At 34.7% G+C, this 20,814-nt stretch overlaps 1 protein-coding gene across 1 annotated transcript in view; it reads left to right on the top strand.

The window, feature by feature from the left end:
* The window catches only part of NCAM2 (neural cell adhesion molecule 2), a 595,057-nt gene that overhangs the window by 558,545 nt on the left and 15,698 nt on the right, over positions 1–20,814 (top strand). The window contains exon 16 of the mRNA XM_075542416.1: positions 11,942–12,146. Within this exon, the coding sequence (XP_075398531.1) occupies positions 11,942–12,146 (205 nt within the window). The remainder of the gene's footprint in view (positions 1–11,941; positions 12,147–20,814) is intronic.

Here is a 20,814-nt window from a genome sequence, read left to right as displayed (position 1 = left end):
AGAAAGTTGCCAATTAAGTACATTTTGTCACGAAGTTGAAAGATGTGTTTTGTGAGTCTTCTTATCTCATGAATACTAGGAGGTTTCAAAAAGATAATCAGTACCTGACAGAGTAAAAGTTTAGGACACAAAAGAAGTACAGTCTTTATTTTAGGGAGGTAATTTTGATTCATTTTATAATATCTTTTGAAAATTCCATCTTATTTCTTCCATCAGATGACTATGTCTAAAGTGACTATCAAAATAACACACTAAGTATAGCAGTAGTAACAACACACTGAGAAGAAAATGAATGCGAAATAAGTTAGAGAAAGAGGTCAATAAATAGTGTAATTTTATTCAAAGACAGGAAAGTTTCAAGTGAGTGACAATAGGCATTTCAATAATGATCTTGCTTTCTTACACTGTAACATTACAGGCATGAAAAAATTAAAGATGACTTTAAAATGGACACTTATACTTCAGGGAGTGACTACATAAAATGTGAATAAATAGAAATGAATCTCCACTATATGACATTGTAGGACAGGTAGAACTTTTGAGCCAACGAAAGAAGTCAGTGGCGGCCTGTGATCCAGGGGAGAAGGAAAGAGAAACAGCTGCTAGCAGGGACAGAGCATTTTTAAGGCAATGAGATCTTATCATGAATATTGTAATTCATCATTATGCATTTGCCTAAACCAATAGGGCTGCTCAGGACAAAGAGTAGATCCAAATGTAAATTGCGGATTTTAGTGAGTAATATGCCAATGTGGGTTCATCAATTGTAGCAAAAACATCACAGAAATTAAAGATGCTCATTGTAAATGCAAGGTTCACTGGTAGAAGTCTATGGAAACTCTCCTTTTGCACAGGGTTTTCTGTTAGTTGGAAATTGATGCAAAAATAAGACTCCAAAAAAAAGCAAAGAAAAAAAACCAATGAGATTAAAAACAAATGACTTGATTGAGTTCTGATCACAATGATTTAAAACTAAATTTATACAAAAGATCATAAATGTCCTATCTTAATGAAGCTCCTTTATCGATAATAGTAACATTAAAATTCACTTTGCACAATAGTTCAAGAATGTAACAAATGTTTGTAACAAGTAACTAAAATCTATGAAGGATTGAAGAGGCCTGGTGATGTAGTAGGTTCTACATGGGCCGGCTAACCACCTCATCTCTTGGGGAGAAAGAGTTACATTCTTATAAGCCCAAAAGGGTAGTTCAACCATGTCCATAAGTTCTCTTTGAGTCAGAGATCAAGTGATTGCAATGAGTAATTTGGGAGAAAATATTGTTAGTTAAAATTGGAGAAGATCTATTTCTAACAGAAGTTTCATGAAATAAGTAATCAAAAGTTATCTTGAGCTGTGATACATTTACCTCCTCTGGATTTGGATTTTATTATTTATGATCCTTGGATCGATCACCAAGGCTGGTGTGCTTCTTACATGTGGACATAGTTGACACATCACTTAGATGGTTGCGTGTTTGAAGACAAGTTTTTTTGACTCCTAGACTATTCTTTCTGGTGACCAGGCACCATGTGATTACTTCACCACACTTTGCTATAGCTTAACTTTCAGACACTTGTTTCACAGAAGGCTATGAAGACAGAACAGGTGCCCTGGTGGTGTAGTGCTTATGTGTTGGGCTGTGATCTACATGGTCAGCTGTTCAAAACCACCAGCAGCTCTGAGGGAGAAAGACTGGACTTTCTACCCCCATAAGCAGTTACAGTCTCAGAAACCCACAAGGGTTTGCTATGAGTCAGCATTGTTCTGAATGGCATTGTGTTTCTTGTGTTGGTTTTTGTTTCGATGAAGAGAGTGGAAGACCAAACTCCAGTCACAGAGGCTCCACTTTGATCAAGCCTGCACTGAATCTGCTCGGACCCTAGTCCAGAAATGTAAACAGGCTTGCCATCAGCCCGAAACCATTGTGTATTAAGTAAAGACTGTTGCACCTGAGCATTTGATCTCCTTTTTAGCCCATTTTCAAGTTGTTTTCCTTCTTAATACTTGCTTCTTCTTTTTAATTGTAGTTGTGCCTTTCCGTTTTGGTCATTCTTGCTGGCTTTTAGTTAGATTCTTTCTTGTTTTTGTTGGCATATTTGCTGTCTACGAAATACAGGAATGGTGTATCTACAGTGAAGGCAACTCCATTATTAATTATGTATTGGCATGTCCAGAAGGTTGTGGGGGTCATTAGGAGTGAATAATAATGAGTCTGAGAGAAAAGAAACGTTCTAAAATTGATTGTGGTGATAATTGTACTCTTCCTAATATGACAGAAATTTTAACTTGGGTGATATATGAATGATATCCCCCAAAATTCTAAAACATGACCATTGAGTAATATGTATAATAAATAAAATAATTATATATTTATATAGGGTCTTGAATTTCTTTTATATATGATTCTCAAAAGTTATTTTAGATAGGATAAATATATATCATTATCTCTGTTTCATCAATAATGAAACAGAATAAAAGAGAATAGATACATTTTTATATATTTCCCATTGTGTTGTGGAATACAAGATAGTGAAAAATGTAATCCACTACGGTGATAAAAATATAATTTCTGTTATTTAATTTGTCTTATTTATATAAATATAAACAATACAAATATCTATATAATGATAAATATTATTTATAGTTATTATTTATGACTTTCACTTTATCATGTGTACTATATGTACCAATATATAAATAAATATTGCAGCATTGCTTGTTTACTATTTTAAAATATGCACTTATTTTAGGAAAATATACTCAGTTGTTGCCTAAGTATATGCTCACGCAATAAAAATTTAAAAAGTGGCTTAAAAGAGAGCTGATTCCAGGAACCCAAGTGGAAGGTGAATTATGAGAACGACGAGTGCAACGAATGTATAAGGGTGCTTTGCTCAATTGATGTATGTACAGATTGTGATAAGAGCTTTATGAGCCCCAATAAAAAGATTTTTTTTAAAGTGGCTTAAATGAGAAGAAAAATGTAAATATCCAATATTGGGTGTAAGTTGAGTTTGCTACTTGATTAAGAAAAGAAAGATTTCAACAAACAGAAAATGGGATTTTGAATAACTTTCATTGTAAGGTGCAATGCTTTCCTCCCTTTTAATTAAACAGTTACAGGGGTATTGCAAACCTCAAAAATTCAATTATTTGATTGTCAATAGTAAAAATTAAATATGAAAAAAATCAAACAGATCCATCCATTTGGGGAGGAAGCCAAAACAGCATCATGTAGTACTGTCATAATACAGGAGCTAAGTGCTCTAAAGAGAAGGACGTCGTGTTACCTTGTCTCCATTTCATATTGAACAGTGAATGTTTTAACTTGCGTGAATCAAACCCAAACTAAACTTTTTCCCCTTCTATTTGTGATAATGGTAGAAGGATGAAGCTTTCTTTTTCTATAAAGATTTACAGTTTCAGACACTCACAGGGGCGGGGGCGGGTGGGCATGGGGTGGTGACAGTTCTCCCCTGTCCTTTTGGTCACTATGATTCAGAACTAACTAGATGACAACACATTTTTTGTTTTTTGTTTTTTATTTGTGATCATACCATCTATAAATGTGATCTATTGGGTTATTTCCAGGTTATAAAATATACATTGTCGAATTCACTGGCTTTTATATATGGATTTCTAATACATCTTCTTACTTTAGCTGAGAGGAGACTATAAAGGCCATAGACAGAGTTAAATAATTTAAACTATTTAGGAAGTGACATACTGATTAATAGATGCAGTCTTCCACTTTTATCCAAAAACAAGTTTGTAGAATACTACTTTCTTCCCCAGAAAGCTCCTAAAATTGTGGGTTCTGTGGAGAAATGTGGCGAATGAAGTTTGGCTTGGTCAAGCAAAATAACAGCAATAAGCAAAGAATGTACAGATGTGCTTTATACATTTGATGTATGTATATGTATGGGCAGTGATAAGAGCTGTATGAGTCCCTAATAAAATGTTTTTTTTTAAGTAAATGATAATAAAAAAATAATAATAACCAGTGGCCTTAGAGTTGATTCTGGGTTCTGATGAGAAATTTGGAGACTGCAGTGTTTATTGAACAAAAGCAACATGAACCAATGGTCATTGAGTCAATCACAGGATGTGGGTGAGCTCACATGTGCATAGTGGAATTACATACACTCCAAAGGGTTTTCTAGGCCTTTCTGAAGAAAGCAGCCAGGCACATCAGAATAGTTTCAAAACACCTTACTTTTAGTTAATAGTTATTAGTGGCACTCAGGGACTCCACCTGTTTTGGTCTACATTGTGGGATTCTTGTGATTGCATTTTCTGCTTCCTGGTCATTTATGACAATTATTCAAACACTTCGACTCCTTCTTAAACAGTGGTATTTTGTTGCTGGTCGCATATAGTAATACTTGCAAATATGCAACCCTGCATTGGTTGATGGAAAGCATATAACCCTGAGACAAACGCACTTTTGTTTGGCAGTAGCTCTTCCTGCTACATCTTTTTATCTAGCTATTTATTTAGATGAATCCTAGGAAAAGCAGGGTACATATTTAACTTATGAGTTTAATATCAATTCCAAGTCTGTAATTGACAGATGATCTTGAAAAAACTGCTTTTCTAATGTAGTATGAGAGAAATGCTCAGGGACAGTATGTTTTTAAATTTGTGAAATTAATTTTTCTTCCAAAGTATGTGTTGCCTTACAGCATCCCTTCTGGAATACAGCAGATTACTATAATACTGAGGAAAGATCTTTCTATTAGCAGTCCATCAGTGTTCATGTGGAAACCTTATCCCTTTGTGCTCTTGTATGTTTTATGTAATCCAGTGAATTATCATACATTTTGGAAATGTACACTTTACAAGTAAATATAGATAAAGCTAGATGCATTAAAAGCCTTAAGGTTTATATTGACTTTTATTAATTTTATTTTAGGAATATCCAAGAACCCTATAATACTGTAATTTAGTTGACACTCAATGAATATTTGTGAAACAGGTGGATTAATGGTCCTCATTAACCATGTACCAACAAAAATGCTTCGGTAATCCAAATGTCCATTTCCAAAGTTTGCCATCCATGTGAACATAGATGGAGTCCAGCTACAGAAGGCTGCTTCTTCTACTATGCTGCACACCTTAGAGATAAAACAGGGACAGAATTAATTGATTAGGCTACTGCAATATGTTATAAATTGTATTTTACTTTTGAATGCACAAAGTTCAAATATAACAACACATAAAGCTTTATAACATTGTTTTATGAAGCTGAGAAAAGTCTAAATCAGTGCTATTCTAATGAACACCATAAGTTAAAATAGAAAATAAATTTCCTAAACATTGAAACATGGGAGAAACTAGGCAATCACCAAAATTTTAACAAGGAATATCTCCACTGAAGGACATATGGCTCCAGCGCTGTAATATTTTATAAGGGAGATATTTTGCCCAATAAATCATACATTATTAGTGTGTTTTAAGTATATGCAGAGCCCTCATATAAGTATTTCTCCATATTGTCTTTATCTGATGTTGTTGAATGTGATTGGACATTGGCCTCTCAAAATGCTAACTTTTGTTTGTTTGAGAATTCATATTTTTTTCTTAAACTGTTTTCCACAACTCCCAATAACAGTTATCATTTCTTAATGCTTTCTCCAGAATTAAACTTAAATAATTCAAAGCTTAACTCTTTCATCTAAATTACTAAAATTCTAAAAAAAATTTACATTTTATAAAGAGAATTCTTAATAATCCAAATTTAAATAAACTTTATAAGATTGTTCAAGCATATTTACTGAGTAAAAGAATCAATTATTTTTGTATTAATGTATCTATAAAGCAAACCTAAAATATCCTGTGATATTATATCAAGAGGGGAGTTCTCAATAATTTGGAGGTTCTCATCAATTTTCTCTCTCTACCTTTCCTCATATTGTTTTTAATAAATATATTTGATTCAGCAGTCTCTGACTGATACTGATGCCTTCTTTAAGATGATTAGATAAGCGTTTTCATTGCCTGATTTTTCAGACGTAGATCACTGGTCCATGCTTTCCCATCTCGGTGTGGAAGCTCTGCTAATCGTATTCAGTATCATGAAAACATGCAGCTCTTCAGTGACAGAGCACATAGACTAGCTCTCCAGAAAGCAAGGCAAACAGTCTGTACTAGGTCAACACTAATCCCACACACATCTCTCATATGTAGATTTAGACTTAGGTTATTTTGCTTTTACTTTTTACATAGGTCAATCAATATTTTCAAGTGTGTTACTCTAGGTTGGATAAAAGAAAACCACATAACTACAAGATAATAGACTTAGGGCTATAGTTTGAAAATATATCATGCAGTGTTGGCATGACAAACAACAAACTATTTTTTTAATTTTGCATTTGTTTTCCCCCCAAAGTCTCTGGTTGCCTTGGATTCATACCAACTTCCTTATTTGTTACAAGTAAAATTATCCCTTCAGAGTAAAGCATCCAATATTCTAGAGGCAGTAAGCAATCTTCATCACAGGACCCTTTAAAATTTTTCTTCTCAATATCTTTATCAAAGGTTTATGAGTTCTGAAAACAATTCTACAAATATTTGGAGATTACATTTACATAGAAAAAGTCAGTTAATATTGATTCAAGAAATAAAAAACAGCTCCAGTGTATGATTTTGCTAAGATACTAGTTGTTGTTTTTCCCTAAACAGGTAAAATTAAATTTTCAAAGGAAACCTAATCAGGAATTCATTTTCACGACTGAAGCATGAAAAGTTATAAAAAGAATTTTAATAGAATTTGTATTTATTTGAATACATTGCTGAAATGTATTAATGATATTCAAATATAATTACAAAAAAGTCATAGGAAATATATCAATTTTGTTACCTAATTCCTAAATTTCATGAGTGGTGTGGTATAGCTATGGGTTGGAAGTTGTTGAAATTAGTCTAAATGAAATTCATTTGAATGTTCTACCATTCTAAAAAATGTACCAACAGGTAAAAGTTTTAATATTTTGATGCTTTATTTTGCTTATTTTTATCCAAATTTAATAAAAAACCATCAAAATATAAATAAGTGGAAAATAATCACAAATAAGAAACTTAATGTATGAATGTAAATGAATTATTTAGAGTAGTATACCTTATTTAAACAGTCCTTTGCAGAGAAAATGGAGCTCTCTACTGCTGTGGAGTCACAGTGTCAGAAACCACAAGGGCAGTTCTACAATGCGAATGCAATAGGGTGCCTGGAAGTCAGTATCCACTCTGTGAAAGTGTTTGGTTTAGTTTGGAAAGTTTCACTCAAATAGGCATTTTTTTACCTGAGAGAACTTTATTTATTACAATTCATTTATTATATTTTAGTTCTCTCTCTTGATTGTTTGCTGAATTTCCAATATAAAATTTTGAGGGTAATAAAAGTATTAAAAATAATATCTGAAGTTAAACAATGCTTCAAATGTGCAGATCTAATTTCAAGGATGAATTGCTGTCCTGGTTCCTAAGACTTAGTTCACTAAATTCTCTGGACATAAGTTGCATCTTCTAAAAGAACATCCGATTATAGTATGTTCCTGAGTAATAGATTTCTTATCCAGTTAACATCATAATGCAAATGTTGAAGCATTCTGTAAATTTTTGTAAAGATTAATTTGAAATGATTTGAATGATCATTCATCCTCAGCTCCAATTTAAAATAATAAGCAAAACATTAACTTATTTTTTTTAATGTTAAGAAATTGGGTAATTTCTATCCAAAAAATCCCTGTGAGGTGATTGCTAACCTCAGGAAATTACGAATGTTGTTATTGTGGTTATCTGTCTTCAAGTCAAGGTGCCCTGGTTGTGCTGCCAGGTAAGCCTTGGACTGCTTAACACAGGTCCTAGTTCAAGCCACCAGCAATTTTAAGAGAGAACAATTAGCTCCTGTATAGATGTACCGCTTCAGAAACCTTCTAATGAGTCGTTAACCGTCTACATTAACTCCATTACAATAATTGACCATGATTCCAGAAGACCTTATGTAAACTTGTATGAAATGTTGCTCAGACCTGATTCATCTTCCCAATGAATATCATGCTCAGATCCTTCCTCGGCCTATTTATCTCACCTGGGTTTCACATGAACTCCATGATCCTCTGTTTTATCACACATTGTGCTCTCGGGATTGACTCCTCCCGGTAACAGTCCAAAACAATCAAGCCAGAAAATGCATTTGGTGATCAAAAGGTTTTCGTTGTTTGTTTTTCAGAAGGATGTCATTAGGCATCTCTCATCTTGTTTTAGTTGGGAACGCAGCTGAAACCTGCCCACCTCACAGAGCGCGGCTGACATTTCAGCGATGTGGGGAATAATTCCCCACATCATCACAACACATACATAGCAACACGAGAAACACTGCTGCATAACGAAATGACAAATGGCTGCTGGTTTCATAAAAGTTCTTCATTTTGTTGTTGCTAGATGTCATCCCGTCAGGCCAGTGCCATCCTCACCATTGTTACGCTGCGCCTGCAGTTGCAGTCCCACTGTCAAGTCATCCCACTGAGAGTCTTCTTGAATGATGACCTCTATTTCCCAGTCATGATTTACTTCTCCAGCACTGGTCTCTCCTACCCATATGTTCAAAGTACATTCAAAGAAGTTTCATCACCCTAACTTCTTAGGAGTAGTCTGGTTGGACTTCTCTCAAAATAGTCTTCTTTGTTCTTCTGTAATTCCATGGTACTTTTTCTATAAAACTTATATTTTGAATATGGTCCTAAAATAAAATTTTAAAATGAGGAGCTGTAACTTTCAAAAAGACAACTTAATTTAAGATTTATAATTAAACCTTATTTGAGTTTGAATTATACTTATGCTCTGTAATGATAAAAATCTTTCTTTTTTAATAAATAAATTTCAATTATCTGAAATTTTAAATGCTAGAAAATGGTGAAATATTGCTTTTCCTGAAAACAAGTAGCAGCTATTTATTATCAATATAATTTATACTGATTGTTCTTTATACTTTGTACTTTATATTTTACAAATAAGATTTTTTTAAGAGCTTTGTCGAAAGCATGAAAATTATGTAGATCAACACACTGATAATACTTAAAATGTCACAGATAAAACACTTCACATTTAGAAACTAACTAGCGAAACCTAAGTCATTAAAACATCAAAGACTACATTCTCCGTAGATTAAGCAGCGGTTAGTAAGAGATACTTTTCTTGATTAAATTGATGATGGTAAAAGATTAAAAGCTAGTTTATTTTTTGATAGTCCTTGGGTTTTTATTGACCAAGTTTTCATCTCTATGGAGTTCAATATTAATAGGAAAAATCATCAAAGTAGCAACTATGATAATAACGGCCAATATTTGCTAAATTAATATTACAGGCTGAGTTATATGTGTTATTAGTGTTACTTATATAATCACATTTAAAATTCACAACAATCCCATATATGCATATCAGGAGAACCCAAGGAAGTTAAAATAAACTGGGTAATCCAATAATTAAATGTACAAGAACAAAAGTCTAGTATGTATAGGATTGTTTTTTATTTGTCTTCTTTGAGCTCTGATTATAGAGTTTGTGAAGCATATCACAAATAATTGCCTTAAACATTTGAAGAAAAATATTAACATTATTTATTCTCAAAGATGATTCACAGGTAAATTGCCTTAAATATATTGAAATTATTTATTCACTGAAATTTATTAGCATTTTAGAAAGGATCATGGAAGATTTTTTTAAATTGCTAATATACATTCTAGCTTTGGGTATATGATTTTATGACACAGAATACTACTTTGTTTTTTTAATCGGGTATGCCTCTTTAAAAATTGGTAGATTTTATTTGAAATCTGATTCTTCATTTGTCGATTGAGATTGTGAGGAAAAAATACTAATTTTATATGACTGAAAACTATTAAAAATATGCCCTTTTCTGTAATCTTTCCTTGAAGCAGTTCATGTGATAGGAAAACTGGGCATCAGAAACCAGTAATTTCTCTCTTTATTGATTAAATATTGGATACCTGGTGGAGTACTGGTTATGCATTGGGCTGGATTTCTCAATCTCACAGTTTAATCCCATCAGCTCTGACAGAGACAGAGGAGGCTCCCTGCTCTAATTACTCTGGAATTAGTCGGGCAAACCAGGTGCTCGTTTGACCTGTCTTATAGGGTCGCTTTGAATCAGATCAACTTTATGACAGTTAATTGAGTTGAGTTATTGCCTAAATAATTTTCCTAAATGGTCATCATCTAATAAGCATATTAAAATTTTATATGGAAAAATAAATTGTGAAGGTGCATTGAAATGATTTCCCTCCAACCCTGTGTGTTTATTATCTACTTATTTCTATTGAATACAGCAAACTAAAAACAAAATTATACTTCGCTATGTGAATTACAAGTTTGTTCTTTACTTAAGGAACTCTCAATAGCACAATTAAGGAGACACTGCAAAATGTTCCAGAAAATTTGGTCACAAATTTGTCTGTAAAACAGAGAGGCCACCATGTTCAAATATAATTTTTGTACTCCATGTTTCTAGACTCATGACTTGTATTTCCTGATTTCTATTTCATAACTCCTCTATTTCCTGGAATATCCAAAAATCAAATTTAGACATGAAGCCCAGTCATTGTAAGAAATAATTATATAAGTGGCTTCATTTAGGAATTATATAGTCAAGAACAACCTGTCAATGATAAATTTAAGATGAGAACAGTTTTTTGGCTTCGTAGATGGACATTTATTTTGATTATTATACAAATTTATGAATGTGTTTATTACATTATGAGAAAAACATACATTTTTGTTGTATTGATATATGCATCTACTAGTGCTTTGTGTCAACCATGAATATGCTGAACAATAAAATATTTTATTAAAAGAAATTATAATTTAAAATGTTTTAGAGCTAACTTTTAATACAAGAAAATAGTGTAGAACCATATTAGTGCAAAAACATGCAAATATAATTATATTCTAGAAGTTTGAGGGTTTTGTTTTTATTTCATTTCCCACAATATGGCCAGTTTAATCTAGTTTCTTTATCATGCTTATGTTCCAAAGTGTATTTCTATGGTTAGGTAATTCACCTTTGTATTCATTTACACACATATAGCATTTGATATTGATCTCTTGTTCCTCTTGACATCTGCAGTCAGCATACTTTATCTTATTCCCTATCACCCCTTTTCTGCATATTTGTTATTTGTTTCTTTATCAACATCTCCTACAATACTGGACTAAATGCCCAGCAAAAGTGATGCCCATCCTTCCCCACATTCTTATGACCAAACCTGTGAAAAAGCTTTAAGACCAAGACTGGAAAATTGCATCTGTTCTCGAATAAGATTTGTGAAACTATTTCTCTGGAAAAATAAAAGTAAACCATTTATTCTGAAATGATCATTTGAAAAACATTTATAGGCAAGTATTTTAAAATGCATTTCCTGTCAAAGCAAAGAGTTTGCATAAATCCATTTGCAAGTTAAAGTCTTGAAACTAAAATAATTTCTTATAGCACAGTTATTTAACACCTCTCTTAAGGGATTTTTGAATGAATGTTACTTTTAATTGTGTGATGATATATTAATGGTGTGACTTTCTGATAGAGTAAAGTTAGAAATAAGATAATACTTTACTACCTTTCCCAAAGGGAATCAAGCAAATATTTGAAAGACGAAAAACTTGGGCTTTTTTTTAAAAGAAGTTTGTAAAAAGTATTTTAAATCATTGTTAACATGTCAGTTTCTTAAGATACTGTTTGAAAACACCCAGAAAAAGACCCAAAATCATAGAATTGAAGCCTTTCAGTGACGCATTTTCTTCTACCTCTTTAGCTGATTTTTTTCTTGTATAAAATTTAATTTTAAAAATAATTTTCTAATGCAATATAACTTCTCATTGGATGTTAATTGATTTAATAAAGTTGTTCTCTTTTATATTTTTAAGATACACTTTTTAACGGCCTTGGGCTTGGAGCAGTCATTGGCCTGGGCGTTGCGGCACTATTGCTAATCCTTGTGGTAACAGATGTCAGCTGCTTCTTCATTCGACAATGTGGGTTACTGATGTGCATCACCAGGAGAATGTGTGGGAAGAAAAGTGGTTCCAGTGGCAAAAGTAAAGAACTCGAAGAGGGAAAGGCTGCATACCTGTGAGTACCGGGAATCGGTGTCACAACACGGGGAAACAGTGCCAGAGACAAGATTCAGTGCTTTGTGTCCAGAGAGGGTAGCATTTCCTTACGTGACTACTGGACAAACTGTTCTCAAAGTCAGTTTGACATTTGAAGTGTTTAATTGAGCACCTACTAGTATCTGTCTTTGAATTGAAGCGTGGATTTGCTGAAAAGAACAATATGCCCATCTTCACTTTCTTAAGACACTGCTGCATTTTTATCAAAGTAATTATATCAAATGTAACCTCTTCTACCAGAACTCCAGAATGTGAGTTGAGCCAGACAGATGATCGGTAACACTTACTAATGTTCACACATTATTGTGACTAATCTGGTGAATGTGTAGTGAAATCCACTGAGATTTGAGGTAATGTGTGCCTGTGAACTGATAAAGTTGAGCAGTTATTCTGATTTTCATCATGTGATTATACTGTGTTACTGGAGTCACTTTCCACATAGTCTATCCATTTTACTACTACCTTTCTGAACCGTATTGCTCTACACTCTCCCCTGAAATGGTAATGTCACCAGCAAAATGAACATTTACAATGCAACTGAGGTAGAAAAGTCCAGACTCTGTTTTATTTTTCATTTAATGTTATTAATATTGCATGTAGGAAATTGGACAATTGTCCTTTTTTCACTATACAATAACCATTTTTATCACTTATCACATTGTGTGTGTAAGTGGTCCTGCTTCTGTGCTCATGATGCCATTGATTTTTGTACATTTCATTATAATATTTTACCTCATTTTTATGGAGGTACCCTTGGAAATTTCCCCTTAAGCTCTTTGACTTCATCATTTCAACCATTTTCCTTAGCTACTGTATGATGAAGAACAAGTTTCAGGGTCTCTTCTGACATCCACTTCGACCTGTGTTTCTATTGACCTTTTTCTTTCTTCATGTATGATATTTTTGATGTTACCACACAGCACATCATATCTGTCATTAATATCTAATATATCAAATATGTTCTTGATATTCAGGTAGAATATACTCAAGGTCATATTTTGGTATTCATGGTCTCTTCAAAATTTTCTTCACCTTCAATCTGAACTCAGGTCTGAGTTTTTGAAGGCCAGTTCCACAGTCAGACCCTGGTCTGATTTTAGTGCCAATGTTATCTTCTCCATGGTCTCTTCTCATCGATCTACTCAATTTGACATCTTTATATTCTTTACGGAGATGTCCACGTACACAGTTGGATTTTGGGTTGTTGAAAAAATGTACTTGTGATGAAGAAATTCTTAGTCTTGAAAAATTCTATCACGGGATAAATTTTTATATTTCATAATTTTTAAAATGTCATTCAACGCATTTATGTAAAATGGACATAGGCAAATGACATCGTGGGGTTGAGATATACTTGAAAATACAATTAGGAAGGTCATTTTGCAGTCTCCTATGCATAATTCTAGAAAGCAACCATTATTCAATAAAAGGCTTTGCAGGGTTTTGTGGTAATTACACATCACGAGTCAACTTGATATTAAGAGCGAAGGGGTGGTGTCTAGCCTGTTGAATCAGGTCACAGCCTGATGATGCCTCCTTGTGAGCGTGACCTTCTCTTGAGGATTCTGGGAATTTCTTCTCTCTTCTTCCCTGGTGGTCAAACCAGCATGCTGCTGCTTGAGCTAGTTTTTTGCCTCAACCATGCGCTGCACTACCTGTGGGCTGAGGCAACCTGTGGATCATGTAGCTAGAGTTTGAGACTTCTTTGAAACCTGCTTCACTCTGCTCCTGGTGCGTGCATCACTTGAGTTGCAGATCCTATCTGACCAGCTTCACTAAGATCCCAGGGAAACCAACTCTGCCCCACTCTGCTGTGTGCTGCCTGCAGGGCTGACTCTGCCTGTCTTGCCTGAGGGAAGACTCCTCTTTCTGCTTCCTTGACCTTGGACCAGCAGCCTGTGTGCGTTGAAGGACCTTCAGTATATTAACTTTTCCAGGAAAATGAGTTTAATTCAGCCCTCAGTAACTGCTGTGTGAACAATTTAGCCATTATATTCCTTCTCGCTGTATAAACCTATCATCTTATATATGTATAATTATGTGTCCTGCTTTTATTTTTCTAGAGAATCCTGCCTAACACAGGTTTCTTTTATAAACATTGGATATGCATTTCCTTGTTTATTCTCATAACATATGTTTTGGGGCTGGGTTGACAAAAGAACCATATCAGTGACACTTTATGTATAAAAGAGAGCATCATATCAAGAAGTAATTGTATATCAAGAGCACAACCCAGTGTGACCCAACTCAAGTCCATAAATCTGATAATATTCCAGAAGTCCCTCCTCAGACTCACACAGTCACACGCAACGATGCCGAAAATAGGAATATCACAGTGGATCCCAAGTGTGTGGAAACATGGCAGGATTCCCGTAGGTCTCAGGTGTCAAGCAAGCAGGAAAGTGGAAACAAACGAGAGGGGGCGGTCCCCTGGGTCTTCCGTATGAGAAGGGCGTCCCCACCAGGAGGCACCATCAGGCAGTGACCTGCTTGATAAGTTGATTCCCATCTCTACATTTTCGTGTATCTCCCATTTGCCAGGAAATCATGTAACTACCAAAATACACATTAGGAATGCTTACACTCCTTTCCAGAGGAAGACTATAAGATTTGCCCAAGGATAATAGAAGGATTTCTGGTGGTGTAACGGCTTTTGCATCCGGCTGCTACCAACAGGAAAGCAGTGCCGCTCCACCAGCTACCGGAGGAAAAAGATGAGCGAGTGTCGGTCAGATGCGGAGATGGATCTCCTTCAAATCAGGAAGTCATCTTCCAGCGAGGTTTACGTTTTTCAGAAACCAACAGGGCCAGTTCTACTCTGTTGGAAAGGGTCGTTTCTAACACCAAGATCATATCCTCCTGTTACTGCTGTCTTCTGTTTTTTCCAACTCTGCATTGCAGTAAGAAATAATATCACTGCATGGTGATTGCATCGTCGATCAATTTCAGACTGAAATGTTGGTGGAATTCTTCGATTTCTGCATCACTAGCTTTAGTTTTGATGTACAAATTTGATTCATACTTGTAGTGATTAGATCTCATTTTTGTATAGAAACATTACCTATGTATAATTCTCCTATACATAATATCATAAACAGCATTGTACTTCAAGATAGATATTGACATGTCCTTTTTGGTGATGAATAAAATATCATTTCCCTTGATTTTTGATTCCCAACATAGTAAATCACATGACTTTCTGATTCTAAAAGGCCAATACCAGTCTACTTCATCTATCTAATGCCTAGAATATTAAACTTCTGCATTCCACTAGTTTTAATGACCTCTAAATTTCCAGATTCGTATTTTGTACATGCCAATTTCCAGTTAATAGTTGATGGTTGCAGCTTTTTCTTCTCAGTTTGAGTTGTGTCTATCAGCAAAAGAAATTCCAGAAGGCTTTGCCACCTTAGGCTTTACACCATCCATGCCATAGGGTGAACTCTGCTTTGAGAAAGCTCTTCTTCCTTTGTCCTATTTTGAATGCCTTCTGTCCTGAGGGACTCATGGCATAATCCTTGATAATGTTGTTTCTAGTCATTAGATTTTCAGTAACTAACAGTATTTTCATCCTGCTTTAGGCTGGTTTTAATAGAGAAATAAATCCAGTGACACTCATATATATGCAAGAAAGAGTTTATCTTAAGAAGTAATCATATATCACAAAAATATCCCAGCTCACTCCAATTCAAATCCATAAATCTGACGCTATACCCTAAGTCCCTCTTTAGACTCATGCAGTCACAAGCAATGGTGCAGCATGCAGGAACAGCACAGGTTGCGGGTAACGGGGATGAAATGGAGGGGGTAGCACCACAAGGCTCTGGAAGAAATGAGGTGAACCAGCAGGAAGGTGAAGGCAGAGTGAAGAGGAGGTTTCCAGGGCTCCCTTATGGGAAGGTCCAGGCCACAAGGAGGCAGCATCAGGCTGTCACCTGATTGTCAGGTTAAATACCACACCTACTCTTTTACATATCTTCAAGTTGACATAAAATTATGCAATAACCATATTATCCATAGGATTTTCCTATGAAGTGGATGGCTTATTTTGTGTCCTAAGTTTGGAAGTTCTGCTGAAAATGGTTCATTTTCGGTGACCCTGCCGGTGTTTGAAATATCACTGTCATAGCGTCCAGTATCACAGCAATACACGTCACCACACAGGACAAAGTGACACACAGGTGTGACAATATATATGAGTATAAAATTAATGTTTAGATTTGAGCCTCACCGTCCTCCAGGGCTTTAGCTGTATTTTCAAAATGCCTGATAATTTTCAAATCCTAAGGAAACTGTCAGTAGCTAAAATTTGAGATGTCTAATATTCAGGTTAGAATTATTTAAATATATGTTATTGTCCATCTCCATTCATGAAAAAATCATATTTAAAATTACACTGCAAGCCTAGGTAAATTCTCTAGCTTCCTACAGCACCAACTTAACTAAAATCTTGATTTTCTCTGTGCTTTCATTTTATCTAATATATTATGTTCTATATTCTTTACAAGTCTCAATTATTTAATGTGATATATGAATTAAAATAAACCATTACATTAAACTACATTATTTTATTTCCATAAAATAATCAACCGTACTAAATTCAACATCGGCCTCCTTTATTTCAAATTAATGCTCATGAATGACTGATCATTTTCTCTCATATGATAATGTCTTTATTTTCCCTTCTCCCTGGTGTCTGTTATGCAAACAAGCAGAGGGTGGCAAAACCCAGTATTCTTATGGTGCTGTTTTCCAAAAATTAGCTCAAGCACTTTGGGCGTTTTTCCTTAAAAAGGTACTGATTTCCCCTATATTGTAAAAGAGAATTATATTCCATCTTTTTTCTGGTGGCTGTTGAAATACTTAAAGACACTGAGGAAAAACAGATGCGTTTGAATCTAAAGGCTCAGCACCCTTACTCCCCTCTGCTGTGGAGTTAATTAAAGCTCAGAGTGTCCCTATGGGATGGAACAGAACTGCCCCCTCTGGATTTCCAAAACCTTACGTCTTTATGAAAGAAAATTGCTGGTGGAGTTTAACTACTGACTTTATGGTAGCAGCCTGATATCTAATCCAATATGCCAGTAGGCATCCTTAGCCTAATCTTACTTCTTCATCTGTAAAATAATATAAGTATCTCTAATGCATGTATTGTGAGTTTAAATAGGGAAATGTGGGCACTTTTTCCAAAAGAAATTACACTTTTTTTTTTGTTGAATAAGTGTTGCTTACGGGAATTATTTATAAGAGACCTGGGATAACCTTACTGATTTTATTGTCAAGCCTATCCCAACATCACCATTCCATTTGTCTCTGTCTATTTCTCATAGATACTCTGTATATTTTAAAATTTATTATGTATTAAATTAGCACTGATCTTCAATTTTAAAAAATGAAATCCAATTTTTCTTAATCATTGTCACCTGTGCATTTTGGAGTACAAAACATGATAAAGAAGAAATAGGAATTTAATATTATTTGAAAGAGATTTTAATGAAAATATGATAGAGCGGGATCAATTCTCTATGTAATACCGGAAGATTCTTCAGAAAATCATATTCTATTCATCAAAACCTATTGTTCATTATCTTTATCATTATTTTATTTTTATTATCTTAATCATTATTTTATTTTTATGTGTTTTTTATCATTTTATAGGAGCTATAAAACTCTTATCACAATTCATACATACATTGATTGTGTCAAGCACACTTGTATATTTGTTGCCCTCATCATTCTCAAAATTTTTGCTCTACAATTAAACACTTGGTATCAACTCCTCATTTCCCCCCTCCCTCCCTGCTGCCCCCTCCCTCATGAACCCTTGATAATTTATAAATGATTATTATTTTGTCATATCTTACACTGTTCGATATCTCCCTTTAACCACTTTTCTGTTGTCCATCCCCCAGGGGGAGATTATATGTAGATGCTTGTAATCGCTCCCCCCTTTCTACCGCACCTTCCCTCCACCCTCCAGTATCACAATTCTCACCAATGGTCCTGAAGCGATCATCTGTCCTGGATTCCCTGTGTTTCCAGTTCCTATCTGTACCAGTGTAGGTCCTCTAGTCTAGCCAGATTTGTAAGGTAGAATTGGGATCATGATAGTAGGGTGCGTGGGTGAAGCATTTAGGAACTAGAGGAAAGTTGTATGTTTCATTGTTGCTACAATGCACCCTGACTGGCTGATCTTCTCCCTGTGACCCTTCTGTAAGGGGATGTCCAGTTGCGTACAGATGGGCTTTGGGTCTCCACTCTGCACTACTCCTCATTTACAATGATGTGATTTTTTTGTTCTTTGATGCCTGATACTTGATCCCTTTAACACTTCGTGGTCACACAGGCTGGTGTGGTTCTTCCATGTGGACTTTGTTACTTCTGAGCTAGATGGCCACGGGTTTACCTGCAAGCTTTTAAGACCCCAGAAGCTATATCTTTTGATAGCTGGGCACTATCATCCTTCTTCACCACATTTGCTTATGCACACATTTATCTTCAGTGATTGTATCAGGAAAGTGTGCATTGTGGAATGCCAATTTAATAGAGCAAAATACTGTTGCATTAAGCAAGTACTTGAGTGGAGGCCCAATGTTCATCTGCTGCCTTGATACTAAACCTATAAATATATGCACATAGATTTATTTCCCCATCATCATATATAAATGTATTTACATATATACATGCCTATATTTAGACCTCTATAAATGCCCTTTACCTCCTAGTTCTTTCCTCTATTTCCTTTAACTTTCCTCTTGTGCCACTATTATGCTCACCCTTCATTTGGGTTTCAGTACTTTCTCTTGGTTACATTGCCATTGACAAATCCCTTCCAGGCCTCTCACACCCTCTTTGCCAATAATTTTGGATCACTCATCATTCCCCTGTCCCTGGGTTAGTCAACACCACCTCCTTTCGCCCACCTCGCCCTCTCCCATGTCCCCCTGAAACCATTGGTCCCATTATTTTCCCCTCCAGACTGTTCATCCAGCCTATCTTATCTAGATAGATCTGCGGAGATAATAATATGCACGCACAAACCAAAACAAGGGTTAGCATGGCAAGGTGACAAAAGAGAACACAAGGATGCTAGAGGTCAACAAACAGACCTTGAACTATTTACAGGTTCTTTTTTTAAAAATCATTATTTTTAAAATAAATTTTTTAAATCACAATATTTATTTTTTTTAGATTAGTAGTTTTCTTATTAGTATTATTTTAAGATAGAGACTCATTGTGAAGTATGTTTAGGAAGAAACAGTATAAAATTGAATTGGTAATAGTATAAATGAACAGTAGTAGAGAGAAATAGGTATAAATATCAGGTGGTTGCTATAGCAAGTTATATAAGTATTAAATGTTCATGGGAGCAAGTAAAAACTTTAATTTTATTTGAAATAGTTACTGGAAGATTTTTTAACAAATCTCTTTAGTTATTTTGTGATAAAATGGCTTATTAGAAGGTTGGTTAGGAATAAAGGAAAGATTTGATATTAGAGAGGCAAGGTAAGAATCTTGAAATATCTATGTAATAAATGATAAATGTTTGACATTTGGACCACAGCAATAGTATTAAAGATATATTAAAGTGAATAGACTCTAGCAGGCAATGAAGGATAGTCAACTTATTATTAATTGCTTGACCTTTGGAATGATACATAGAAATCAAGTAAGACTTTCAGGTTTCTCTCTTGAGTCATGGGCAGGATGCAGATGCCATATACAGAAGAACCAGGTGTAAAGAAGTTATGATCTAAGTTCTTTTTTTTTAAGCTCTATTATTTTTTAGGTTATAGTCAGACACTTCTGTTTACAAATGTTTCTCAGTTTAATTAAACTTAATGACCTGGAAAGACAAAAATGCATGATTAAAGCCATATTTATTAATCACATTCAATTCATTCCACAGTTTCTTTCATCTAATGAAAAGAGTTTTCAGTATTTTTACAAAAACATTTTTCATGTATGTATACATATTCATATATCTACACATTCCTATATTTAAAGATATACATATACATATTCAAAGCCTGAGTTATAATATTGAAATATCATATAGGAAAAAATAGAATGGCACAGAAAATATCAAGAAAAGATAGAATTTAACACCCCCACCGCCGCCACCACCTTTCCAAATAAATGCTGATGTTCTACCATTTCAGAAGATAACATTAGACCAAGAGCCTATGACGGTGCAGGAAAACTATTTGCACTGAAGGGATTGTGGAAAAACAGTCACCAAGAATTGACAGAGCTCTGACTGTGACACTTCACTTCACAAAAGCAACACTAGAAATGCTTACTTTTCTATGCCCAAATATTTGGAAGAGAGTTACCTGGTGAACACACTGGAAGAAATGCACATTTCTTCATGTCCATTTTAAAGCATGTGATCCAACATAATGCATAGTTATCAAATAATTAATTGATATATAATTCAAGTAAGATCTAGCTGAATAAAAGTGTTAAGCCGTTGCAGCACTGCTGTCTCTGTGTAGCTGCCGGAATGCAAGCCGGACCCAGAAGGATATGCAACAAGTGATCCCATGGTGGTGGCAGCTAGATCTGGGATGGAAAGAGAATCGCAGAAAGGTGCTTCCTTGTGTTTTCTTGACTTCCCAAAGGCA

This window comes from Tenrec ecaudatus, chromosome 2 (assembly GCF_050624435.1).
Source record: "Tenrec ecaudatus isolate mTenEca1 chromosome 2, mTenEca1.hap1, whole genome shotgun sequence".
NCBI classification, from domain to species: domain Eukaryota; kingdom Metazoa; phylum Chordata; class Mammalia; order Afrosoricida; family Tenrecidae; genus Tenrec; species Tenrec ecaudatus.
The sequence above is the reverse complement of the archived record's forward strand: the minus strand, read 5'-3'. Positions and strand labels throughout refer to the sequence as shown.